Source organism: Euprymna scolopes, chromosome 2 (assembly GCF_053919585.1).
Source record: "Euprymna scolopes isolate OS-2025 chromosome 2, ASM5391958v1, whole genome shotgun sequence".
NCBI classification, from domain to species: domain Eukaryota; kingdom Metazoa; phylum Mollusca; class Cephalopoda; order Sepiida; family Sepiolidae; genus Euprymna; species Euprymna scolopes.
This window is the reverse complement of record NC_136483.1, coordinates 202339686-202362569: the sequence shown is the minus strand read 5'-3', so window position 1 is coordinate 202362569 and position 22884 is coordinate 202339686. Positions and strand designations below refer to the sequence as shown.

The 22884-nt window shown below is 40.5% G+C and overlaps 1 protein-coding gene across 2 annotated transcripts in view; it reads left to right on the top strand.

Moving 5' to 3' along the window:
* LOC145302159 (uncharacterized) overlaps positions 1 to 22884 on the top strand; it is a 140403-nt gene that overhangs the window by 5692 nt on the left and 111827 nt on the right. The window contains exons 1-2 of one of the 2 annotated variants that reach the window (XM_080144635.1): positions 20143 to 20254; positions 21792 to 21947. In XM_080144635.1, coding sequence (XP_080000761.1) covers positions 21801 to 21947 — 147 coding nt within the window. In that variant the 5' untranslated portion in view covers positions 20143 to 20254; positions 21792 to 21800. Of the gene's footprint in view, positions 1 to 20142; positions 20255 to 21791; positions 21948 to 22884 lie in introns of those variants that run through there. The other variant, XM_080144636.1, reaches the window with a different exon arrangement.

Genomic DNA, 22884 nt, shown 5'->3' with positions numbered 1-22884 from the left:
CTGATTTTTATCTCAATAGTTCGAATTAGGTTGTCTCCCTTATTTATTAAACATGGCGGATCCAAACAACGTTTCGTTTCGTAATAAATTTGCGTTTCTTAGTTTTAAAAAAACATAAATACTATTTAATCAACTGACGTGATTTTTGTAATATGACATTTTCGTGTTGTGACGTCATCAAGTTTTTTGAAAAGATATTTTGGATTTGTCTTACAATCTACGTAAATTGGAAAGTCAAAAATTCAAATATATAACAAATAAATGTTATCAAAGGCAAGATAAGCTACTCTTCTACCTATTAGTGGTTTGGATCACTTTAAAACATTCGGTTTGAAAAACATACGCCTAGCATTACGTGAGAAAAGGAAAAATGCCTACGAATTGACACCTGAATAATCAAAGTTTTAAAAATGACTTAAAAATTATACAAAATTCTCTTAGAAACCCACCCAATATGTTACCATGACATATCCGGTGGGTTTCTGCCGCTACATGTCATTACATGTTCACTGTCGGGGCCCTAACATTGTATGCAGACAGTCGAAAGGAAAGGAAAAAATTTGCCTCTATTTACTAGTAAAATAACAGACATTTATTTACAGATACTTAAAAAAAAAAAAAAAAATTTATTACATTTTCACCCCCAAACAAGACACATTGCCACTTTGATGTAGGGGGCTACTATCAGGGACATAAGCTACAGGGGTACTATGTGGGGAGTTGGGCAGCAAGATGTCAATTTGCATTACACTCGAACTTCTGCATGACAGTACAGTTGGGAAAGCAGGAACCCGGAAGGGAATTCCAGAGACTAGCGATTCTGGGGAAGAAACTACTGGAGTAGAAGACTCTCTTACATCTAGGGATCTCTACTGTGAAGGGGTGGGATTTTGCTGCTTGTCTGGTTTGTCGGGGGTACTTACATCTAGGGGGTACAAGTGCTTGCAGTTCGTCAAAGCATTCACCATTAAAGTTCTGTAGAACAGACAGAGGGATGCTATATTTCGTCAATGGGACAGAGGCTGAAGCTTAGATGACAGTTCAGGACCTATTAGGTTGGCGACTATCTTTTGAACCCTGTCAAGGAGTGAGATTAGTAGTAGCAGATGCACCAGCCCAAATATGACAACAATACTCCATACATGGGCGAATGGTGGCCTTATAGCGGTACAGGATACTTTCAGGCGTTAGTAGCTTTCTAGCACGGTAGAGAGATCCTACCTCCCGGAATAACACCCTTTCTCTTTTTCAAAAGTCTTCTCCTACTCCAATCACTTAACAAAACTCTGGATTGTTGACCATGTAATACCACGGCCACCGAGAGTAAACTGTTAACTGAAAAATGTCTGCAGGCAATGTAGGTAAGATTTGTCAGACTGTCAGTACTATATGAGGGTCATTTGAAAAAGAGCAATAAAACATTTAAAAAAAAAAAAGAAAAAAAAATGAACACAGTTCGATTACTACTTAAACTGAACTTTATTCAATATAAAATATAAATATTCTCTATGTAAAATTAAGTAATTTTAAAGCAATATACAATTTAATACTGATAAAACTGAATTATGAATTTATGGAACAAACAAAGAAATATTAAACACAAATATTTTTTGGCCTTCGAAACAAGATCACAGTGTAGTATCTGTTTTGATGCTACACTTTACCTTTTCTGTCCTCGATCGGTGGAGGAGAAATCTTTCATGACTGAGATTATTTTTGTTCCTATCCAGAGTTCCCCTTATTGGGAAACTGGATTTTGCCCTCAAGATTATATGTTGAAATATTTAAATAACTATTACTTTAAATATAGAAATTATATTTAAAGTTTTGGTTTTCTGTTCTTCCATATCCATTTTTTTGCCATGTTTTTCATCAAAATGTTTTTTTACATAGGCGTCACCACTTATCAAGGCCGATCGGCCACTCAAGGATAAGGGTTAAAGAGTGTACAGCAGTCAAAAGGACAATATAGTAATCGATAGTAATGGAAGTTCGATAAATTTGCTAACTTAAGTGGAACGGCTCATCAGAAACTTGTTTTCGTTAGACTTGAAGACAACCATATTATAGACAGCTGGAAAGCAGGAAAACGGAAGACAATTCCATAGGCGTGCAGTTCTAAGAAAGAAGCTTTGCTCATGGAATCGATGTTTAGGTTTAGGCACAGATAAAGAGGTGGGGGGGGAATTATTGATAGTGTTTTCAGCTAGACGAGTGTTTCTTGTGAAAGTTTGGCGAGGGGGGACCATAGATTGAAGCTCAGTCGAACACTTTCCATGAAAATAACGATAAAGCAGAGACAAACTCGCAACATCTCTTCTGTGAGATAGAGGTTGCAGCGAAGAGAAAAGGACATCTCCCACCAGGCCACAAAGTCTATTTTGAACCCTATCAAGGCAGGACAAGTCTTTTCTAGCAGCACCTGCCCATATGTGGCAACAATATTCCATCTTTGGACGTATCTGGCTCTTATATAGATAGAGAATTGCATTAGCAGTGAGATATCTACTGGATCGATAGAAGGATCCAACCATTTTTCCAGCGGCCTTGGCAACAGATTTGATGTACGTATTCCATTTAAAATCAGGAGTAAAGATCAAGTCCAGAAGCCTGTCAAAACTTGAGGCCTCCCCAAGGCGAGAGCCATTCATTTTAATTGATGCCAGATGGGGATCAGAACGTTGATGATGTAAAGATAGAAGCTTGGTTTTAGATGCATTAAAAGTAACCAGCCACTCCTTTCCCCATTGTACAATGTGATCAAGATCAGAGGAGAGAGAATAGGAGAGAACTTGGTCATTTACTGTCTTAGGTGTGCTACCATAGATGGTAGTGTCGTCAGCAAAAATGTCTACAAATGATGTAAGGATGTGATTTGGAAGATCATTAATGTAGATCAGGAAAAGAGTTGGGCCCAGGATGGACCCCTGAGGGACTCCAGCATTAATAGTGTGAGCTTCTGATTTTTGCCCATCAACTACTACACTTATGAACCTATCAGAGAGAAATGATTTAATAATTGAGAAGACATTTCCAACTATACTATAGCTGGAGATCTTGTGAAGTAAACCTTTATGCCATACCCTATCAAAGGAGCAATTGCCCTAGAAAGGTTGCCTCTGTCGAGAGATTCGCTAATCCTATGAGATATCTTTGTAGTGTATTAGTTGTCTCACAGGCTATCATCAGTGATCGCTCACTGGCAGTAACCTGTAGTGTTCCCTGGAGACCAAGTGACAAGTCTCCCTAGATTTTCAGTGTTTTCCACCTCTTGACATCTTGTGCAGATGATTGCATGTTATTGCAACAACCGTTGTCACTGATTTCTTGTTGGCAGCGGCCATTGGTGTTTCCTGGGGGTTGGGTGACAAAATGTCTCAAGGTACCAGATTTGGACTGCACACTTCCAGTGGAGACTTGGTTAGTACTCTCCCACCTCGGTCCTTCCATCCTCTCTGACCCTTCATAACTAGTTGGAGTGACGCCAGTTGATTTCATCTACACCAGTTTTATTATTATTATTATTATTATTATTATGATTATTATTATGATTATTATTATTATTATTATTATTATTATTATCATGATAATAAAAAGTTTTATTTATTATTAAAAGAACGTACTGAAAAATATTATATAAAAATTGTTTCTTTTGCAGTAAAAAAAAAAAAATAAATAAAATGAAATATTTGACTTCCTCCGATAGGAAACAAAGTTCAAAAACGAGTTCACTTACTATATTTTGTTAGATTAAAATTCTCCTAATGTGCAATTATAATAATTATTATCCAAATGGAGAATTGTTCTTTCTCTTTAGAACATACATGGACAATCGGTAACACATATTGGTAACCATGGACAATCAGTAACACAATCGGTAGCCATATTTTTTATGCCTGTTAGTGTGACCACATGGTTGAATACCGAAAACTTTCTATACCTACAAATTAATCAGGAAGCAACGTTATGCTGTCATGTTCACTGGTCTACTCTTTCGGTGATGGTGACCTTATATGTGTTTTGTTGTAGTGGTGGAAGGTATAGTCCATTGTGTCGGCAAACAACTCATCAGAGGCAAATAGACATTATTACAAATGGAACCAAATGGAAATAAATAACGCCCAGTGCTAAAATATTGAAAATTCACCGATCGCAAAAACAAACAAACAAAAAACTAAAATCTGCTGTGAAAAATACTAACTTTAAAATATTTGGAAATACTCAGTGAAAAGTTTTATTTATTATTAAAAGAACGGACTGAAAAATATTATATAAAAATTGTTTGTTTTGCAGTAAAAAATAAATAAAATGAAATGTTCAACTTTCTTCGATAGAAAACAAAGTTCAAAAACGAGTTCACTTACTATATTTTGTTAGATTAAAATTCTCCCAATGTGCAATTATAATAATTATTATCCAAATGGAGAATTGTTCTTTCTCTTTAGAACATACATGGATAATCGTTAACACATATTGGTAGCCATGGACAATCGGTAGCCATATTTTTTTGCCTGTTAGCGTGACCACGTAGTTGAATATCGGAAGCTATACCTACAAGTTAATCAGGAAGTGACGTTACGCTGTCATGTGCATCGGCCTTCTTTACTAGCCGTGGTAATACTCTGTCTTTGTCTAACCATTCGATCATAGTTAGGACACCTTTTTTCCTGTCAGTCTCAGCCTACATCTGTAACACGTTTATATTTATCCTTTTCTATAACATCAAGGGTCCGTGTTTTTTTTTTATATAGTTTTTCTTTCCTTCTTCCTTGCCGTTACGTCACCTCGCACACTGCTGCTGCCATACACGCATCTGCGTTCGGTAAATTTTTTTTCAGAAAAGGTTCCAATTCAAACGACAAATTGAATACAAATTTATTTCTATAAATGAAAAAAAAAAAGATTTCCACTGTATAGGACAGTTTAATACTACAAATAAGGCGTCCAATAATGTTATAATTTTTATATATGTTTCGCCGTACAAACTCGATTATGTAAGATTGGAACAGATTGTCAAGTGCCATATTGTCTTTCATCTTCTATTCTGCAAGTGATCATGTGTTCTGTTTTTGCGTGTGGATCAAAGGATCCATGGGATCAACAAAATGTTGCTGGGATACCACAGTATCGTGTGTATACGCCGAAATTAATAATAGAATTACACTATTTTTCTATAGAAATACACTTTTTGTTTGCTTGACAAGGTTAAAAAAAGAGTCGCCAATCTGATAGGTCCTGAACTGTCAGCTAAACCTCAACCGCTGTCACATCGACGAAATGTTGCATCCCTCTGCTTGTTTTAGAAGTACTTTAACGGTGATTGCTCTGACGAACTGCAAGCACTTGTGCCCTCTAGACATAAATACCCCCGACAAACCTGACAAGCAGCAAAATCTCACCCCTTCACAGTAGAGATCCCTAGATGCAAGAGAGCCTTCTACTCCAGTAGTTTCTTCCCTAGAACAGCTAGACTTTGGAATTCCCTTCCGGGTCTCTGCTTCCCCAACTGTGCCGACATGCAGAAGTTCAAGTGTAACATGAACTGACATCTTGCTGCCCAACTTCCTACACAGTACCCCTGATGCCTATGTCCCTGATAGTAGCCCCCTACAACAAAGTGGCAATGTGCCTTGTTTGAGGTGAAAATGCAATTAAAAAAAAATGTGAACCTTTTCTGAGAAGTTTTTACTAATTTAGGACATTAAAGATGTCCAAATTGTTGTGTGAAATCGCCAACGTTTTGCACACTATCAGTCACGTCATCATTTTTTTTTTTAGAAAGAGTAACTACTTATCAAGGCCTGGAGGCCACACGGGGATAAGGGTTGATGAGGGTACAGTAGTCAATGGACAATATCATAGTAATTGTTAGTAGTGGAAATTTAGTAAATTGTATTACTTAAGGGGAACAGCTCATCAAGAACTTGTTTACATTGGACTTGAAGACGACCATATTGTAATCAGCTGGAAAGCAGGGAAACGGAAGAGTTCCACAGGCGTTCAGTTCTAAGAAAGAAGCTTTGTTCATGGAATCTACGTTTAGGTTTACGTATAGGCACAGATAAAGAGTAGGGAAAAATTATTGATAGTGGTTTCGGCTAAATGGATGTTTTTCGGGAAAGTTTGGCAAGGATAGACCATAGATTGGAGCTCAGAGAAGTACTTGCCATGAAAATAATGATAAAGCAGAGACAGGCTTGCAACGTTTCTTCTGTGAGAAAGAGGTTGCAGGGAAGAGAAAAGGGCATCCCCAGTAGGCTACAAAGTCTATTTTGAACTCTGTCAAGGCAGAATAAGCTACTCTAGCACTCCTGCTCAGATGGGGCAACAGTATTCGATCCTTGGGTGTATTTGGCTCTTATATAGGTAGAGAATTGCATCAGCAGTGAGATATCTACTGGAGCGGTAAAAGGATCCCACCATTTTTCCATCGACCTTGGCAACGAACAGATTTAATGTTTCATTTCAGATCAGGAGTAAAGGTCAGACCTAGAAGCTTGTCAAAACATGGAGCTTCCCCAAGACAAGAGCCATCCATTTCAATTGATGCCAGATGGGGATCAGAGCATTTATGATGTAAAGATAGAAGTTTAGTATTGTATGCATTAAAATTACAGGGCCACCCCATTCCCCATTGTACTACATGCTAAGGATCAGAGGAGAGAGAATCAGTGAGAACTAGGTTATTTACAGCCTTTGATGTGTTGCCAGCATAAATGTCTATGAATGATCTTAAGATGTGATATGGAAGATCATTGATGTAGATCAAGAAGAGAGTTGGGCCCAGGATAGACCCCTGAGGGACACCAGCATTAATACTGACCTTCTGATTTCTACCCACCAACAACTACTCTTATGAACCTATCAGAGAGAAATGATTTAATAATTGAGAAGGAATTTCCAGCTATACCATAGCTGGAGATCGTGTGAAGTAGACCTTTATACTATACCCTATCACAGGCCTTTGATATGTCAAGAGCAATTGCTCTAGAAAGGAAGCCCCCATCGAGAAATTTGCTAATCCTGTGAGATATAACCGTTAGCACATCTGCTATAGATCTAGCAGAATGGAAACCATATTGCATGTCACTAAGAATGTTATTTTTGCTGAGGTGGTTAACTACTTCTCTTTAGCACAAATTCCAGCAACTTACAATGCACAGGAGACTTATTGGTCTGTACTGAGAGGGAGATGACCGATCACCTGAATTCTTAAATACAGGGCATACTGATGAGGTTTTCCTAAGTGTTGGGAAGCAGTTCTCTTTAAGACAACACTTAAACAGTTTTGTAATTATGGCAGCCAGTTCTGGTTGAAGCTTTTTCAGAACTATAATTGGAATGCCATCAGGGCCAGTTGCTTTACTAGAATCAAGGTTTTTGATTAGTTTGGAAACCTCATGAACAGATATTTGTATGTCATGTTGCATGTTTCTGATACAGGACGGAAATACAGGAGGTTGACAACCCAGGTCACATAGGGTAGAATAAGCTGCAAAGTTCCGGCAAAGAGTTTGGCTTTGTCTGATGCTGACAAGATTACCTCAGGTCCATTGATGATGGTTAGGATAGAGCTCACGCTTGTGTTCAGGATCCTGTTTGCTATTTGCCAAAACTGGTAGGAACCAAGCCGCTGTTCAGCTACTTTGGACTTGACGGACTGAGCATACAACTCTCTTGCGTTCTTTATTACTCTTTTACAGTGGTTACTTGTATTTCAGAAAGCAGCTTTAGTCTCATTACATCTATTACGTTGGAAACAATGGAAAAAGTGATTTCTGTGCGCGATGGCAGGAGCGCATTCTGGAGAGAACCACGACTGGCTGTTAGGTTTTTACTGGAACTTTTTGGAGGGTATGAAGTGGTCTATACCAACAATTAACCATTCCATCAGGTCTGATGCTATAGAGGACACATTTTTTTTTAAACATGGAATGCAGAGGTAAATCTAATATAAATGCACGGAAGCTATCTCAGTCATATATATATATATATATATATATATATATATATATATATATATATATAAACTATTTTTTAATTATTTAAACTCTTCAGCTTTATAAAATGTTGCAATTTTTATGAACCTAAATTTATTTTGTTTGGCTTTTATAACACGAAATATTGGAGGGGAGGTGTTAGAACACCTAAAAAAAAATTTCACCTCACATATTTAATGAAAAGGCTTTCATAATACAAGTTAATTTAAAATTGAATACGTATCGAACGTTTCATGAAAATCTAACCATTAGTTGATTTTTACTAGATGTTTTGAAATAGGTGTATGTTTACGCCTTCAAAATGATCGTTGAACGTTGTTTTAAGGCGTTGATAATGTAAACACGATTTTGGTCTCACATTTTCATTATTTTCATATATGTAAAATTTTTATTAGAAGTTTCTTCTTTTAAATGGTACAAAAGTTATGATGACCTCGTGTTGCATATGATGGGGGGGGGGGGCAAATCTGTCTCGCGTAGGACATCACCCAAACTTTTTGCTATAGAAGACCCAGTAACAAAATATTCACTGAATTAACTAAAAAGACCAAACTTATTGATATCATTATTATTAAATATATTTTTTTCATTATTCGTTGAAAAAAAAATTCTTTGAACTGTTATTTCTGTTTGACTTTTAACATCAATAAAATAACAAGGTTACAAAAGATAAAAGTAATTAAAAAAAACAAAAAAAAACAGGTGAACCTGAAGAATCATTCTCCCATTTTTATTTTTATCTTTTTATTCAATTTTTTCAGCAGATTATTATCTAATGAACATCAGATAATAAAAAAAAAAAAAATGGAAGAGTCAATAGTTGAATATTTTTAAGGGTGCTCAGTTTCTAATGCAACATTCTAGTAAATCGATTACCTATTTTAGAACCAATCGATATTTTTAGGCCAAATTTTGCGAATGTAGCCTTTTTTGAATTTCGGTTTTTGAAATAATCTTAAAAGAGGCTAAACTGCTTTCAATCAATCAATCAATAAGGGTTTTATTACTTGATGAGGAATCCCTCCCTGGACTTAAACCATCTAACTCTGTCCCGAGCAATCCACTACCATGTGGGATCCATGTGTTGTATCAGGTCGTCCCTCCATCTCGTTCTTTGGTCTCTTATATTCACAAGGTCTCCATTCTGTTATCCTGATGGACTATCTGTTTTCTTGTTGTCTAACTACATTCCCTGCCTGTCTGTATTTGAATGTTTTGACGGTAGTATTGATGTCAATAACTCTTGTTAGCGGATCCAGATGTTTCTCTTTGTGTCTTATAGAGTAATGCCCAACATTATCCTCTCCATCTTCCTTTGTGCCACTGCCAAGATTTCACTTTGGCGAGTTGTCAGGGCCCATGTTTCACTACCGTAGATCATCACAGGTAGTACATATTCATTGAAGATCTTCCCTTTGATTGACATAATTGCATTTCGGCTTCTCATGATATTCTCCACTTTCTTAAAAGCTGCCCATCCCAATGCTACCCTTCTCTTTATCTCAGGGAGGAGATCTTCATCTTTCGTAATTTTATTTCCCACGTAGAGGTAGCTTTCAACTTCTTCAATGGTTTTTCTATCAACAGTTATTGGTAGCGTGTTGTTCTTCCCAAGATGCATGTTGAGGCCAACCGGTTTGCTCTTAGAGTGGACGCCGTTTAGTTCCTGTTCTATATCATCGGCAAAAATGCGATGTGACAAGTGTTCACCGTCAATGTTGACTCCTCTACCTTCCCACTTAATCCGACTGATTATCGCATCCTAGAGACTGACTGTGAAGAGTTTTAGCGATATGTGCTGGGGAGGAAAAACAAAATAAGGTGACTATATCTTGCCAAAACTCTTCACAGCCTCTAGGATGTGATAATCAGTCAGATTAAGTGGAAAAGGTTGAGGAGTCAACATTGACAGTGTCACATGGCATTTTTGCCGATGATAGTAGTGATAGCACACTCTCCTTTTCAGAAACGGCATTCTTTTTTGTCCCTCAGTCCTTATTTCCAATGAGTGATGTTTCTGACAAAGGGTGAAGAAAAAGGTGCTTTCTAGGTCGGTAGTACTTCGTGAACAGTAGTCTGAGATGTCGGAAATTTTCTGTTTTTATGTCTATCCTTGGAGACATGTCACTAGTAAGGGTGCTGGAGGTAAACGTTTCATCTGGGCTGACGTTATCCGCCTGATAGTCAGGGACCCGAACTTTGGATTAACCACTAAGGAGGCTGTCCTATCAGCAGGTACAAAGTACTGGGGCTGCTGTATTGCCATTTGGCGAATGGATTCTGGACCATGCAGTAGTTTCTGGTGGGGGCTCTCGATGCCATACTAGTGGGTAATTGTTACGGCTTTACCTTATGTGCTGCAAAAAAAAAAAAAAAATTCCTATCTTTCTCTCTGTCCTGCTCTAACCAAGTATGCCAACCTGTTCCACAAATCTCAAAATCCTCAACATGAAATATCTCAAAAGAAAAAAAAAAACGAATAAACCTAGAACCTCATCCTCCAACGTAGACCCCTACTACCATGTCTCCTTCTCCAACATCAGGGGTATACATTCCAACCTTCCAGAGGTTGAAACCCAATTACAGGAGACAAAACTGGACATATTCTTTCTAAGCAAAACCGGAATAGGGTCGACCACCTCCCTAGATGAGTTCATAATTAAAGGATACTCTAACTTAACATCTAAATCTGACCCCCAAGATCGGCATGGGATATGTGCCTACATCAAAGATGGCTTCCCGTGTGGCAGGGATATCTCCAGAGAAGACCCTAATTTACCTTATATGTGCTTCCGGGTTGCACTTGCTTACACCACTGCATTTATATGTGCCCTCTATCGGTCCCATAACAGCGGAGTTACTATCTTTAAGAGTATAGCTGAGAAAATAGACCACATCCTGTCTGCTTATCCCTTGGCTAACATTCACATTTGTGGTGACTTCAGTGTCCATTACGTGAAATGGCTGACCCACTCATATAAGACAGATGATGAGGGGAGGTTCTGTCATGATTTTGCCATTGCCTATGACCTCACTCAGATTGTTCGCTAGCCCACCCATGTGATCGATACTACTGGTCAGTATGCAAGCCTTCTAGACCTTTTTCTCTCAATTTCCCCTGAGCTATGTTCATGTTCCGTTCTATTTCCTCTGGGATCCTCCGACCACTCCGTTGTATCCGTTCAGATAAAAATGAAATGTAATAAGTCTTCAGATGTACCTCTCCACCGTATTGTATACTAATACTGTATGGGTGACTGGGATAGCTTCCGTACATTCATATCTGACCTACATCTCCATTCCATGTTTAAAAAGGATGTGTCCACTGTAGTATCAGGCCTGACCAAATGGTACTTGTAGGCATAGACCGATTCATACCATCTAAAAAATTCCAACAAAAACCTAACAGCCAACCATGGTTCTCCCCATAATGTGCTGCTGCCATCGCGCACAGAAATCACTTTTTCTATAGCTACCAATGTAATAGATTCACTGAAACTAAAGCTGCTTTCAGGACCGCCAGCAACCACTGTAAAAGAGTAAGAAAAAATACAAGAGAGGTATATGCTCAGTCCGTTAAATCCAAAGTAGCTGAGCAGCGGCTTGGTTCCCACCAGTTTTAGCAAATAACAAATAGGATCCTGAACAGAAGTGTGCGTTCTATCCCAACCATTATCAATGGACCAGAGGTCATCTCGTCAGCATCAGCCAAGGCCAAACTATTTGCCAAGAACTTTGCAGCAAATTCTACCCTGCAGCAAATTCTACCCTATGCGACGAAGGCCATCAACTCCATGTATTTCCTCCTATAACACACAACATGCTAGGTAACATACAAATATATGTGCATGAGGTCGCCAAGCTAATCAAGAACCTTGATACCAGTAAAGCAACTGGCCCTGACGGTATTCCAATTATAGTGTTAAAAAAAGCTTTAACCAGAACTTATGTCAAAGGCCTTCGGTAAGGTATGGCATAAAGGCCTACTTCACAAGATTTCCAGCTATGGTATAACTGGAAATGTTTTCTCAATCATTAAATCATTTCTCTCTGATAGGCTCATAAGAGTAGTGGTTGATGGGCAGAAATCAGAGGCCCGAAGTATTAATGCTGAAGTCTCTCAGGGGTCCATCTTGGGCCCAACTCTCTTCCTGATCTACATCAATGAGTCAATGATCTCTCAAAACACATACTTAAATCATTCGTTGACATCTATGCTGATGACACGACCATTTATGGCAACACATCAAAGGCTGTAAATGACAATGTTCTCTCTGATTCTCTCTCCTCTGATCTTAAGCGTGTGGTACAGTGGAGGAAGAGGTGGCTGGTTACTTTTAATGCATCTAAAACCAAGCTCCTATCTTTACATCATAAATGCTCTGATCCCCATCTGGCATCAGTTGAAATGGATGGCTCTCGTCTAGAGGAGGTCCCATGTTTTGATAAGCTTCTTGGTTTGACCTTTACTCCTGATCTGAAATGGAACACGTACATCAAGTCTGTTGCCAAGGTCGCTTGGAAAATGGTGGGATCCTTCTACTGCTCCAGAAGATATCTCACTAATGATGCAATTCTCTATCTATATAAAAGCCAAGTATGTCCAAGGATGGAGTACTGCTGCCACATGTGGGCAGGAGCTGTTAAAAACAGCCTATCCTTCCTTGACAGAGTACAAATTAGACTTCGTGGTTTAGTAAGGGATGCCCTTTTCTCTTCCCTGCAACCTCTCTCCCACAGAAGAGATGTTGCGAGCCTATCTTTGTTTTATCGTTATTTCCATGGCAAGTGCTCGTCTGAGCTTCAATCTCTGGTCCACCCTCGCCAATCTTTCACGAAAAACACTCGTCTAGCTGAAACCACTGTCAATAATTTTCCCCACTCTTTATCTGTGCCTAAATCAAAACGTAGATTCCATGAACAAAGCTTCTTTCTTAGAACTGCACACCTGTGGAACTCTCTGCTGCTTGCCTGTTTCCCTCCTGACTTCAACTTGGATGTCTTCAAGTCCAACATAAACAAATACCTGATGAACCACCCCCTTAAGTAATGACACTTTATCAAATCTCCAATACTAATGCATAATACAACACTACCCCAGTGATTACTGTACACACAATAACCCTTATCCCTGAATGGCTTCTGGGCCTTGATAAGTGGTGACCTCCATGTAAAAAAAAAAAAAATAGTAGAGGTAACCTGACTGTACAGGTCTTTCAGCAAGGTGATGTATGTAGAGTCAACTCCTTGGTTCTCAAAGGCAGTGAACAGTGGATCAAACTCTATAGTCGAAAGCCTCATCATAATCCACAAATGCAAAGCACAGTTGGATCCTGCAGTTGACTGACAGCCTGGATGTGCTCGATGGTGGAGTAACCTTCTCTGAAACCTGTTTGTTCTCGCGGTTGATGACTTTCTAGTATCACTAACATACGTCTTAGCAAGACATGAGAAAATACCTTGTATTTCATTGGCAGAAGGCTGATTGGCCGATAGTTCTTAATATCTGTCTCCTTTCTTATGAATGATGACCACTGATGCATTCCTCCATTTATCTGGAACTTTTCCACTGATGAGGCAGTCTTGTAAATATCTCAACAATCGGTTCACCACTGCTCTGTAGTACTTTTGCAGTAACACCAACCATCCTCTCCTGCAACATTGCCTGACTTCAGACGCTTAATAGCTGCTCTTACGTCCAATGGGAGGATGTTCCTCAGATGTGTTCAGTGCATGAAAGGCTGGAGTGCGTCCTGGTTGTCTGGTGGCATAGAGGTTAGCATAGAACTCCTCACACTTTGAAACTATTCTGTGTAGATCATGGATGAGAGTGCCATCTTTTTTTTTTTTTTTTTTTTTTTTTTTTTTTTTTTTTTGATGGTCTTAATGCCTTTGTTTACTTCAAGGGCTTGTAGTATTTGTTGTTCATTGAAGTTTGAAATTTCTTTTGACATTCTGTGTCTCAGAGTCTCGCATATCTCGCTGTACATTTGTAGCACATCTTTTCATCTGTTGTTGTTTCTCTTAACTGTTTTGTAATTGTAGACAGTTTGTTTGGTTTCTGTGGTTTGTATTGACCAGCTGTTTTCAGTGCGGCCCTGCTGATCTCTGATATCACTTTGTTGTAGTCAGTGTTTGGATCTTCTGATGTTGCTAGCACCTCAAATCTGTTGGGTAGTAGCAGCTTGAGCTGTGATGCTTTAAAAAGGTTAAATTGGCGAAATTTGGCCTAAAAACATCTAAATAGGTGATTGCTTTATTACGCAACTGTGAGACTAACCGTAGCCCTCGGCGCAAGAGGGTCCGTGTGTGCCTGGCGTGTGGGGTGGTGGCTGATCCTGTGGTCGGGGCAGCGGAAGAAAGAGTTTCAAGATGGCGCCTGCCTGCTTTTATTAGAGACGGAATCTCGCAGGATTGCGCGGGGATGCAAATTAGCTAGGCCATCTTGAGTAATAAAAATCGGTCCATTGGAGGTGCGAGGCAGTCGGGTTCTGACGTTCGTGGCGATCAGTACAGTGACCGTTGGGTTCCGTTTCTATTCGTGCAGTCAGCTGAGCTTTGTTAGTTGCCTTCGCGCCGTGGCTGTCATTGTTTGTTGGTTTGCTGTGTGTTGCCGTGGTTCTTCAGTGAAACGCTTCGTCGCCCACGACGAGTCTCACCGTCTCCTACACAAGATACTCTTACAAGCTATTTCGGCCTCCCCACTCCGAACTTGGTTTTCTTTTCTTCAATGGCGGATAGGTTCGATCTAAAGTTGATACCGGAATTCGACGGATCCGACCCGGTACTCAGCTAGGTTGAGAAGGTCGAGTTACATTGTCAGTTGTCCGGCGTGAAAAATGTCGAGCGCGTGATTCCTCTGCGGCTGACCGGCGGGGCCTTCGCTGTATATCAGCAACTCAGCGCTGAGGAGAAGTGTGACTACTCGAGTATCAAGGCGGCGTTGTACAGGGCGTTCGCCACTGACCCCGCCACTGCATGGGAGCAGTTTGAGACGAGGTCTATACGCTTGGGCGAAACTGTGGACGTGTATCTCGCCGAACTTAAGAAGCTGACGGTGTTGTCCGGCGGTCTTCCCGAGAGGGCCCTAGCCTACAAATTCCTGTCAGGACTCCCCGCTGGAGCAAAGCAGCTCCTGCGAGCAACCTCTACCATGTCCTCACTACCGCTGAGTGACCTAGTGGACAGAGCCAGGACAATAATGAAGGATGACTCGACGGTGCAGGAACCGGTAGTCGCCGTCGCACAGGCCCCACCAAGTGGCGAAGGACCGTCTCAGGGACCCAGCCCGCAAGGTGATGTCATCTGCTACAGATGCAACGGGCGGGGCCACATGGCAAGAAATTGTAGAAGGCGGTCGACGGCTGTTCGCTGCTACCGCTGTAACAAGACTGGGCACATGGCCCGAGACTGTGCGAGAAACGGGGACGGGGACAAGGTGCCAGTGCCGACCTCTTCCCCGAACAGAAAATAAACAAGGCGCTCCCTGTCATTCAGGTTCGAGTTAATGACACGTTATGTTCAGCCCTCCTTGATTCCGGTTGCTCCCGCACCATAGTGTGTGCGGACTTCTGTCGGGCGTGGAAAAAGAAGAACGTCAAGATAACTACCATCACTGGAAAAATACGAATGTGTTGCGGCGTGGGTGTGGTACACATTCGCACAAGAACTGGGAACTCGGCCAACGTCGAAGCGCTGGTGACACGCGAAAAGCCGCTGAGTTTCGACCTGTTGCTAGGCTACGATGCCATCAAAGCCCTGGGCGGCGTGCGCATAACGCGCGCTGGCGTTGTAGAATTTCAGGATAGGCCCCCGGTGTGCGCAGCACTAAGAGTCGACCAGCCGGACTTCAGTGCGGAATTCGACGACAAACAGAAGGCGTGGACCGCCACTTGGAGGTGGTCAGAAGACAAGGAACCGGCCAAACTACAAAACAAAGTGGCAGAGTACCGTATGCCTGACCAGATAAGGCCTGCATACGAAAGCGAGCTCCGTGAATGGATTAAGAATGGTTGGCTGATTCCATACCCCTACGACAAACTTGGACCCCCCAAAGGCCTGATACCGCTGATGGCAGTTGCCCAACCTAACAAGTCAAAGGTGAGGCCGGTAATGGACTACCATGAGTTGAATGCGCACGTTGATGCGTTCACAGCGGATGCCGACGTCTGTGCCAGCAAGCTGCGAGAGTGGCGCCGGCAGGAGTCCAATGTGTCCCTACTGGACTTGAGAAAAGCATACTTGCAGGTCCGGATCGGCGAGGCGATGTGGCCTTTCCAGACAGTGATGTTTTCCGGGAAGAGATACTGTCTTACGCGACTCGGATTTGGGCTAAACGTAGCACCCCAGATAATGAAGGCTATCGTCAATGCCGTGTTGTCACAAGAAGAATGGATCAGAAAGGGAACATCGGCGTATATTGATGATATATACGTGAACGAAGATATCGTGTCCTCTTCGCGCGTAAGATCCAAACTTGCCGAGTTTGGTCTAAACTGCAGGGACTCTGAGCGGCTTGAGGATGATGCCCGCGTATTGGGCTTGAGCGTTCAAGAGGAGCGAGGGATCCTGAAGTGGAGGCGTGGAACCGCAGTTCCCGACGTACCCGACGTTTACACAAGACGTGCCGTGTTCTCCCTGTGCGGGAAACTTGTGGGGCACCTTCCAGTATGCGGATGGGTTCGTGCAGCGACAGGCGTCATAAAAAGGAGGGCAAATGCGGTCAGCAAAGGCTGGGACGATGAGATAACCGACGAACTATTGGTTCGAATGTTAAAGGAGACCGTCGCTAGTGTGAAAAAGAATGACCCCGCCACAGGGGACTGGTGCGTGCAGGGAGACGAACTGAGCGTGTGGGTGGACGCAAGTTCTCTAGCGATCGGTGTAGTTTTTGAGAAAGATGGGGCCGTAGTTGAGGATGCCTGCTGGCTGCGACCGGCGAATGATGCTGCCCATATCAACCTGGCAGAACTCGACGCTGTAATAAAGGGCATTAACCTGGCACTTCAATGGGAAGTGAAGAAACTGCGTGTGCACACTGACTCACTTTGCGTGCACCACTGGGTGTCGGACACACTCACGAGCAAGGCCAGGGCATGCACCAAGGCAGCCAGCGAAATGCTGATAAGACGGAGGCTCGAGACTGTGAAAAAACTGGTGACGGAGTACAACCTGTCCGTAGACGTAGTGCTCGTCACCTCGGACTACAACCTCGCCGACAAGCTCACTCGGGTACCACGGAGATGGTATGAGGCTATGAAGAAAGAAGCTAAGCCATTGCCTCTGTGTGCTGCCTCCGTCGAGGAGGACGAAATCAGGAAGCTACATCACGACAGTGGGCACCCCGGAGTGCAACGGACCTACTACTTTGTGAAGTTGGCTAAACCATCAATACCAAAAAGCGCAGTAAGAGCAGTGGTCAGGGATTGCCAAACGTGCCAGTCCATCGACCCCACCCCAGCCAGATGGCGGAAAGGACAGCTGGGAGTGGACGCGACTTGGAGTCGGTTGGGTATGGATATAACCCACTACGGCAGCCAACACTTCCTCACGCTGATAGACTGCGGGCCAACGAGGTTCGCGATTTGGCGCCAATTGGCAAGGCAGGATTCCACCAGTGTCATCCACGAATTGGAATCCATATTCTACGAAAGGGGGCCGCCTGAGGAGATCCTCACGGATAACGACACGGCGTTCTGCAGCAGGGAATTTAGGCATTTTATGGACAACTGGGGGATCCGCCTTCGACACCGATACGCGTATGTGCCGAGCGGCAACGGCATAGCGGCGCGATGCCACCGAACCGTGAAGAGGATCGCGGCCAGGAAGAAGTGTACGATCGCGGAGGCGGTTTACAGATACAACACAACGCCTAAGGACACCGTGACTGGCGGCAGTGCGCCCGCTGATGCGATTCATCACTACCACGTGCGCGTCAAGGACGTTGAAGTGTGTCTACCCGACCAACGAGAACCCCAGGGGACGTACCAAGTGGGAGACACCGTCTGGGTGAAGCCACCCGGCGGCCGGTGCTCCAGCAGCTTTTGGAGGGGGCGGGTCACCGGCGTCATCAGTGAACAGGCCATACTAGTCGTTGATACTCCGCGCCACGTAAGGGATGTCCGGCCCGCTCTAAGCGCTGACCAATCGGCCAACAGTGGAAGTAGCGAGTCATCCGACGATGAGCGATGGATCCAACCCGTGCCCCACGAACCTGGTGACTCAACTGCGAGCAGTGGAAGGAGCGAGTCATCCGACGATGAGCGATGGATCCAACCTGTGCCCCATGGACCTGATGACTCAACTGCGAGCTCTAATGCTGATGCTGATGCTTCCGATGCCACTTCTGAGAGCTCCGATGAGGAAGTCCCGGCAATACCCCTCCGCAGGAGTGCTCGAATCAAACGGCCACGTCCGCCGTGTCACGTATGTGATCTGGAGACCAGGGGGGAGTGTGAGACTAACCGTAGCCCTCGGCGCAAGAGGGTCCGTGTGTGCCTGGCGTGTGGGGTGGTGGCTGATCCTGTGGTCGGGGCAGCGGAAGAAAGAGTTTCAAGATGGCGCCTGCCTGCTTTTATTAGAGACGGAATCTCGCAGGATTGCGCGGGGATGCAAATTAGCTAGGCCATCTTGAGTAATAAAAATCGGTCCATTGGAGGTGCGAGGCAGTCGGGTTCTGACGTTCGTGGCGATCAGTACAGTGACCGTTGGGTTCCGTTTCTATTCGTGCAGTCAGCTGAGCTTTGTTAGTTGCCTTCGCGCCGTGGCTGTCATTGTTTGTTGGTTTGCTGTGTGTTGCCGTGGTTCTTCAGTGAAACGCTTCGTCGCCCACGACGAGTCTCACCGTCTCCTACACAAGATACTCTTACAGCAACAGCACCCCATACAAATATTTAAATATTAACTTTTTTTTCTAGATAATTTGGTAGACTAGTGTCTATTCGATAATAATCCAATGAAAAAAATTAAAAAAAAAAAATGAAAATGCAAAAAATAGATAGGGGTGGGGTAAGATTCTCTAGGTGATAAAACTGTTTCTAAAATAAAAACAAATGGGATTTTTCGGTTGGTAGTAGAGGGATTGAAAGACTGCACGGATAAAAAAAGAGGAGTCTATACCATTTAATGTTACACCAGTCACCTAAATTTCCCGGGGCTAAAAATTTGGGGCCCTTTGCCTTTCACACACTTGCATCTACTAACCCTAAGTGCGAGTGCAAAGATGTAAAGCCGCATGTAATCACCTTAAAAAAAGTATATCCTCTTCCTCCTCCAAATAATGCGCAAGATTTATTTCCCATAAAAAAAGTTTTAAAAAGACGGTTAACTGCCCTAAAACGCTGGAATGGCCCAGAAATAGAGGAGTATTTTAGGATAAATTTATATACGAAACTTATCCCCTGCTGTAAATTTGAAAATAATCAATTTTTATTTCTTCCATCCGCCAAGTTTTTCTGATGTTCACACGTAATCACCTAAAAAAAAAAAAAAAAAAAAAAAAAAAAAAAAAAAAAAGGTAAAATCTCAATTCTTTGGGGGGGGGGCGTAGCTAAGGGTATTAATCTACAATAATGTTAAGTTTCAGTTCATTTTGTCCTAGAATAAAACTCTAATTTTAAAGCATTTATAAATTGTAACTTTTGCTAACCTTCATTTTATCCATTTCTTTTCTTGTTAGAAAAAATATGGTCGAGTTTATTTAAACCTTTTCATTTTGTTTAAAAAAATTCCTTACATTTTGTTAAAAGCGTGCATGCGTGACCTTCGTGAAGTTTGTGGACTGACACGATATTTACAAAAAGAGAACAAATATTTGTTTTATGCAAGAAAACAAAAATAGTCGCCATCGATTAAACCTGTAAATTAAAGTTCGATTTTCAAAGTTTAAGAAAGTAAATTAGAATTTGGGGACAAAAATTAAAATTTTAAACAATCAATTTGATCCAAAATTTATGTGAGACAGTTTAACAGCCTCTATGCTACAATTGAACCCTGTTTCCTTTTTCCCTTTTCTCCTTTTCTTTTTCTTTCCCTTTTCTTTCTCCTTTTCCTTTTGTTTGTTTTTCTTATTGTTTGTTTTTTTTTCTTTTCGTTTCTTTTTGTTTTCATTATTTTCTTTTCCTTTCCTGACAATCCCATTCTTGACATGGTTAAGCTTTCAACTAGAACAGCAGAAATCCCCAACAACAACAAAAAAAGCAGCTTAAAAAGTCAACAACTTTAGACGCATGCAACCAGAAGAAAACAAATCTTTTGTAAAGTTTATTTTTATTTATTTATTTATTAAACCTATTCGAAAATTTTTTTTTTTCTTCTTAGGTTACTAATGTGAGGGGAGATTTGAATAATAATAATAATAATGATGATAAGTGCAAAGAGAACTGGGACTTTGGGGAGGCATTTTGCCACCCGAATTTCAGTGAAGACCAATGGTCGCTGCCAAAGAGAAATCAATAGTAAGCGGCTGTTACGATAACCCAAATTTACCTACAAAGAGGTGGAGAGTACTGGAAATTTGGGAAGATTTGTTGTCCCTCAGACTCCAGGGAATGCCACAAGTTGTTCTGACAGAAAAATCTTTGATGATGGCCTGTGTGATTACTTCTACTGAGTAAATAATAATAATAATAATAATAGTAATAATAATAATAATAATAATAAATTAGGTGCTTCTTTACATTGGTAATCTTTTAAACCAACACATTTCAGATTAAAACATTATTACTTACTTACGTGTCATGTTGAAATTTGTACAAATTCCAAAAATTATAAAAAAAAAAATAAAAATAAAATAGAAAAATAATTACAAGTAAAAATAGAATTTATCGAATTATCCAGAGTTGTGTGCGACCAATTCAAGGAAGATAACCTTTGACTTCAAGTGACAAATCAGGGGTCCACCATTTTTAAACAGAACGTAATTGTGGCTGTTGTGATGTTATTTTTATTGTTGTCAAAAATACATTTAGTACATCTACGAGATCATTTTTTTGTAATTTTGGGAATTTATACTAATTTCGCCATTACACGTATGTACGTAATGTTTTCACCTGAAATGCGTTGGTTGAAAAGATCACAATACAAACAAGCAACAAATTTTACATTTACAAATCCCATTAATTATCTAGAGACTCTCAATTATTCTTTTCTTTAGTAAAGTAATTAAACCTAAGGATTCCAATCCTATCCTTATAATTTAGATTTTATTTGTTTAGTAACTTTTCTTTGCACATTTTGCCATTTTAATATTATATCCCGATTTTAAAGTTTAGTAAAGTAGTTAAACCTAAGGATTCCAGCCTATTTTTATAACTGAGATTCTTAACTTCTAATAGTCCTCGTATGGATGTTTTCACAGCAGGGTTATTAAAGATAATGTGAAAAAGATCTTTTGATGTTTTGGTTTTACAATAATCCCGTTATGAAAACAAAGTAACTAATTATTTTGTAAAAAATAAGCGAATATTTAAAGAAAAAAAAAAAGGAAATAAATTTGACTCACTTTTTAGTTGAAATAAAAGACATTTATTCACGGTACTTTCCAAACATTGCCTTGCATCTTGTTTTAAAGGCCTCTTAGTATGCCATGTAGTTGACAAAACTCTGCCGTGCCAAACACGTGCAAAACAAAAACATTCGCCTGGCAGATAAAGCAAATCACCCCTAGAATTGGAAAAACAAAAAAGGAAAACTCAGTCATGTTCAATCAGACATGCCTAGATAACAACTTGCTGCTGAATTGTGTGTGTGTGTATTCATTCTTTCTTTCTAAATTTCTATTTTGTAAACTAGTGTTGAAATATGGAAATGGAGTACGGCTGCATCTCTCGTTTCATTGGACGGCACGAAGAAAGGGAGCAAATCAAACAAGCAATTGTAACAACGGACGTTCAGCTATTACAAATCTATGGCCTTCCTTCCGTTGGTAAAACAGAATTGGTTCGGCAGGTAAGTAGAAAAGTCTTTGAAAATCTATAAGAATGATAGAAAATCAAATGACCATCATTTTTAGATTACCACAAAATAACTAATTAAATGTGGTCTTGGATTTATTAACATACTATAAGAATACCCGTCCCAGGATGGGTAAAATTAATTCTCCAAAACAGTTTTGCAACACTTTTACAAAAATTAAAATCAAAATATAATGGTATAAAATTTAAGCTTAAGGGATCTTAAGAATAAATTGACATTCGGGGAATCTTACTTTATTGATGCCTAATGACTAAGGATCAAATTGAATGCAAATCTTAAAATAATTAAATTTTCAAATGTAAACTTTGCCTCATATTATATCCCCCGAATCCCTGCAAAATATTTCCAAAAATTTGAGAAATGTTTATTAATGAACAATATTTAGTTTTATACAAAGCAAGCTTTGTATAAAACTAAATATTGTTCACATTATGACCCCTTACACTTAAGCTGTATTCCAAAAACTTCATAATTGATTAATTAGATTAATAACGAAACCTGTATTCGAAATTGTCAATGTTAATCAAATTTTAATGATGTCAAGGTTGCGGGAGTTGTGTCCCTTGGACTGTATGAAAAGTTAACTTCCTTGCTTTATCCTTTGATGGTGTGTTCTTTTTCAATGATTTAAGCTTTTAAATAACTTAGTTACCTTTCCTTTTTATGTATATATAAACGAGTGATTACGTTAATCATTCTCAGTAATGTAAATAAAGACAGACAATCTCTCCGTGTTTATGTTAAAACTAAAACATAGCTATGTGTTGATTGATTTCCCTTTTATCAATCTTGATATGACTTCCAGTGTGAATCTTATTTCAAACAAGCAAGGTATGTTTTTATTTTATTCCTATTCATAATTAACCATCAAAGGTTTAAAAATTAACTAACAAACAACCTGTACACGGTG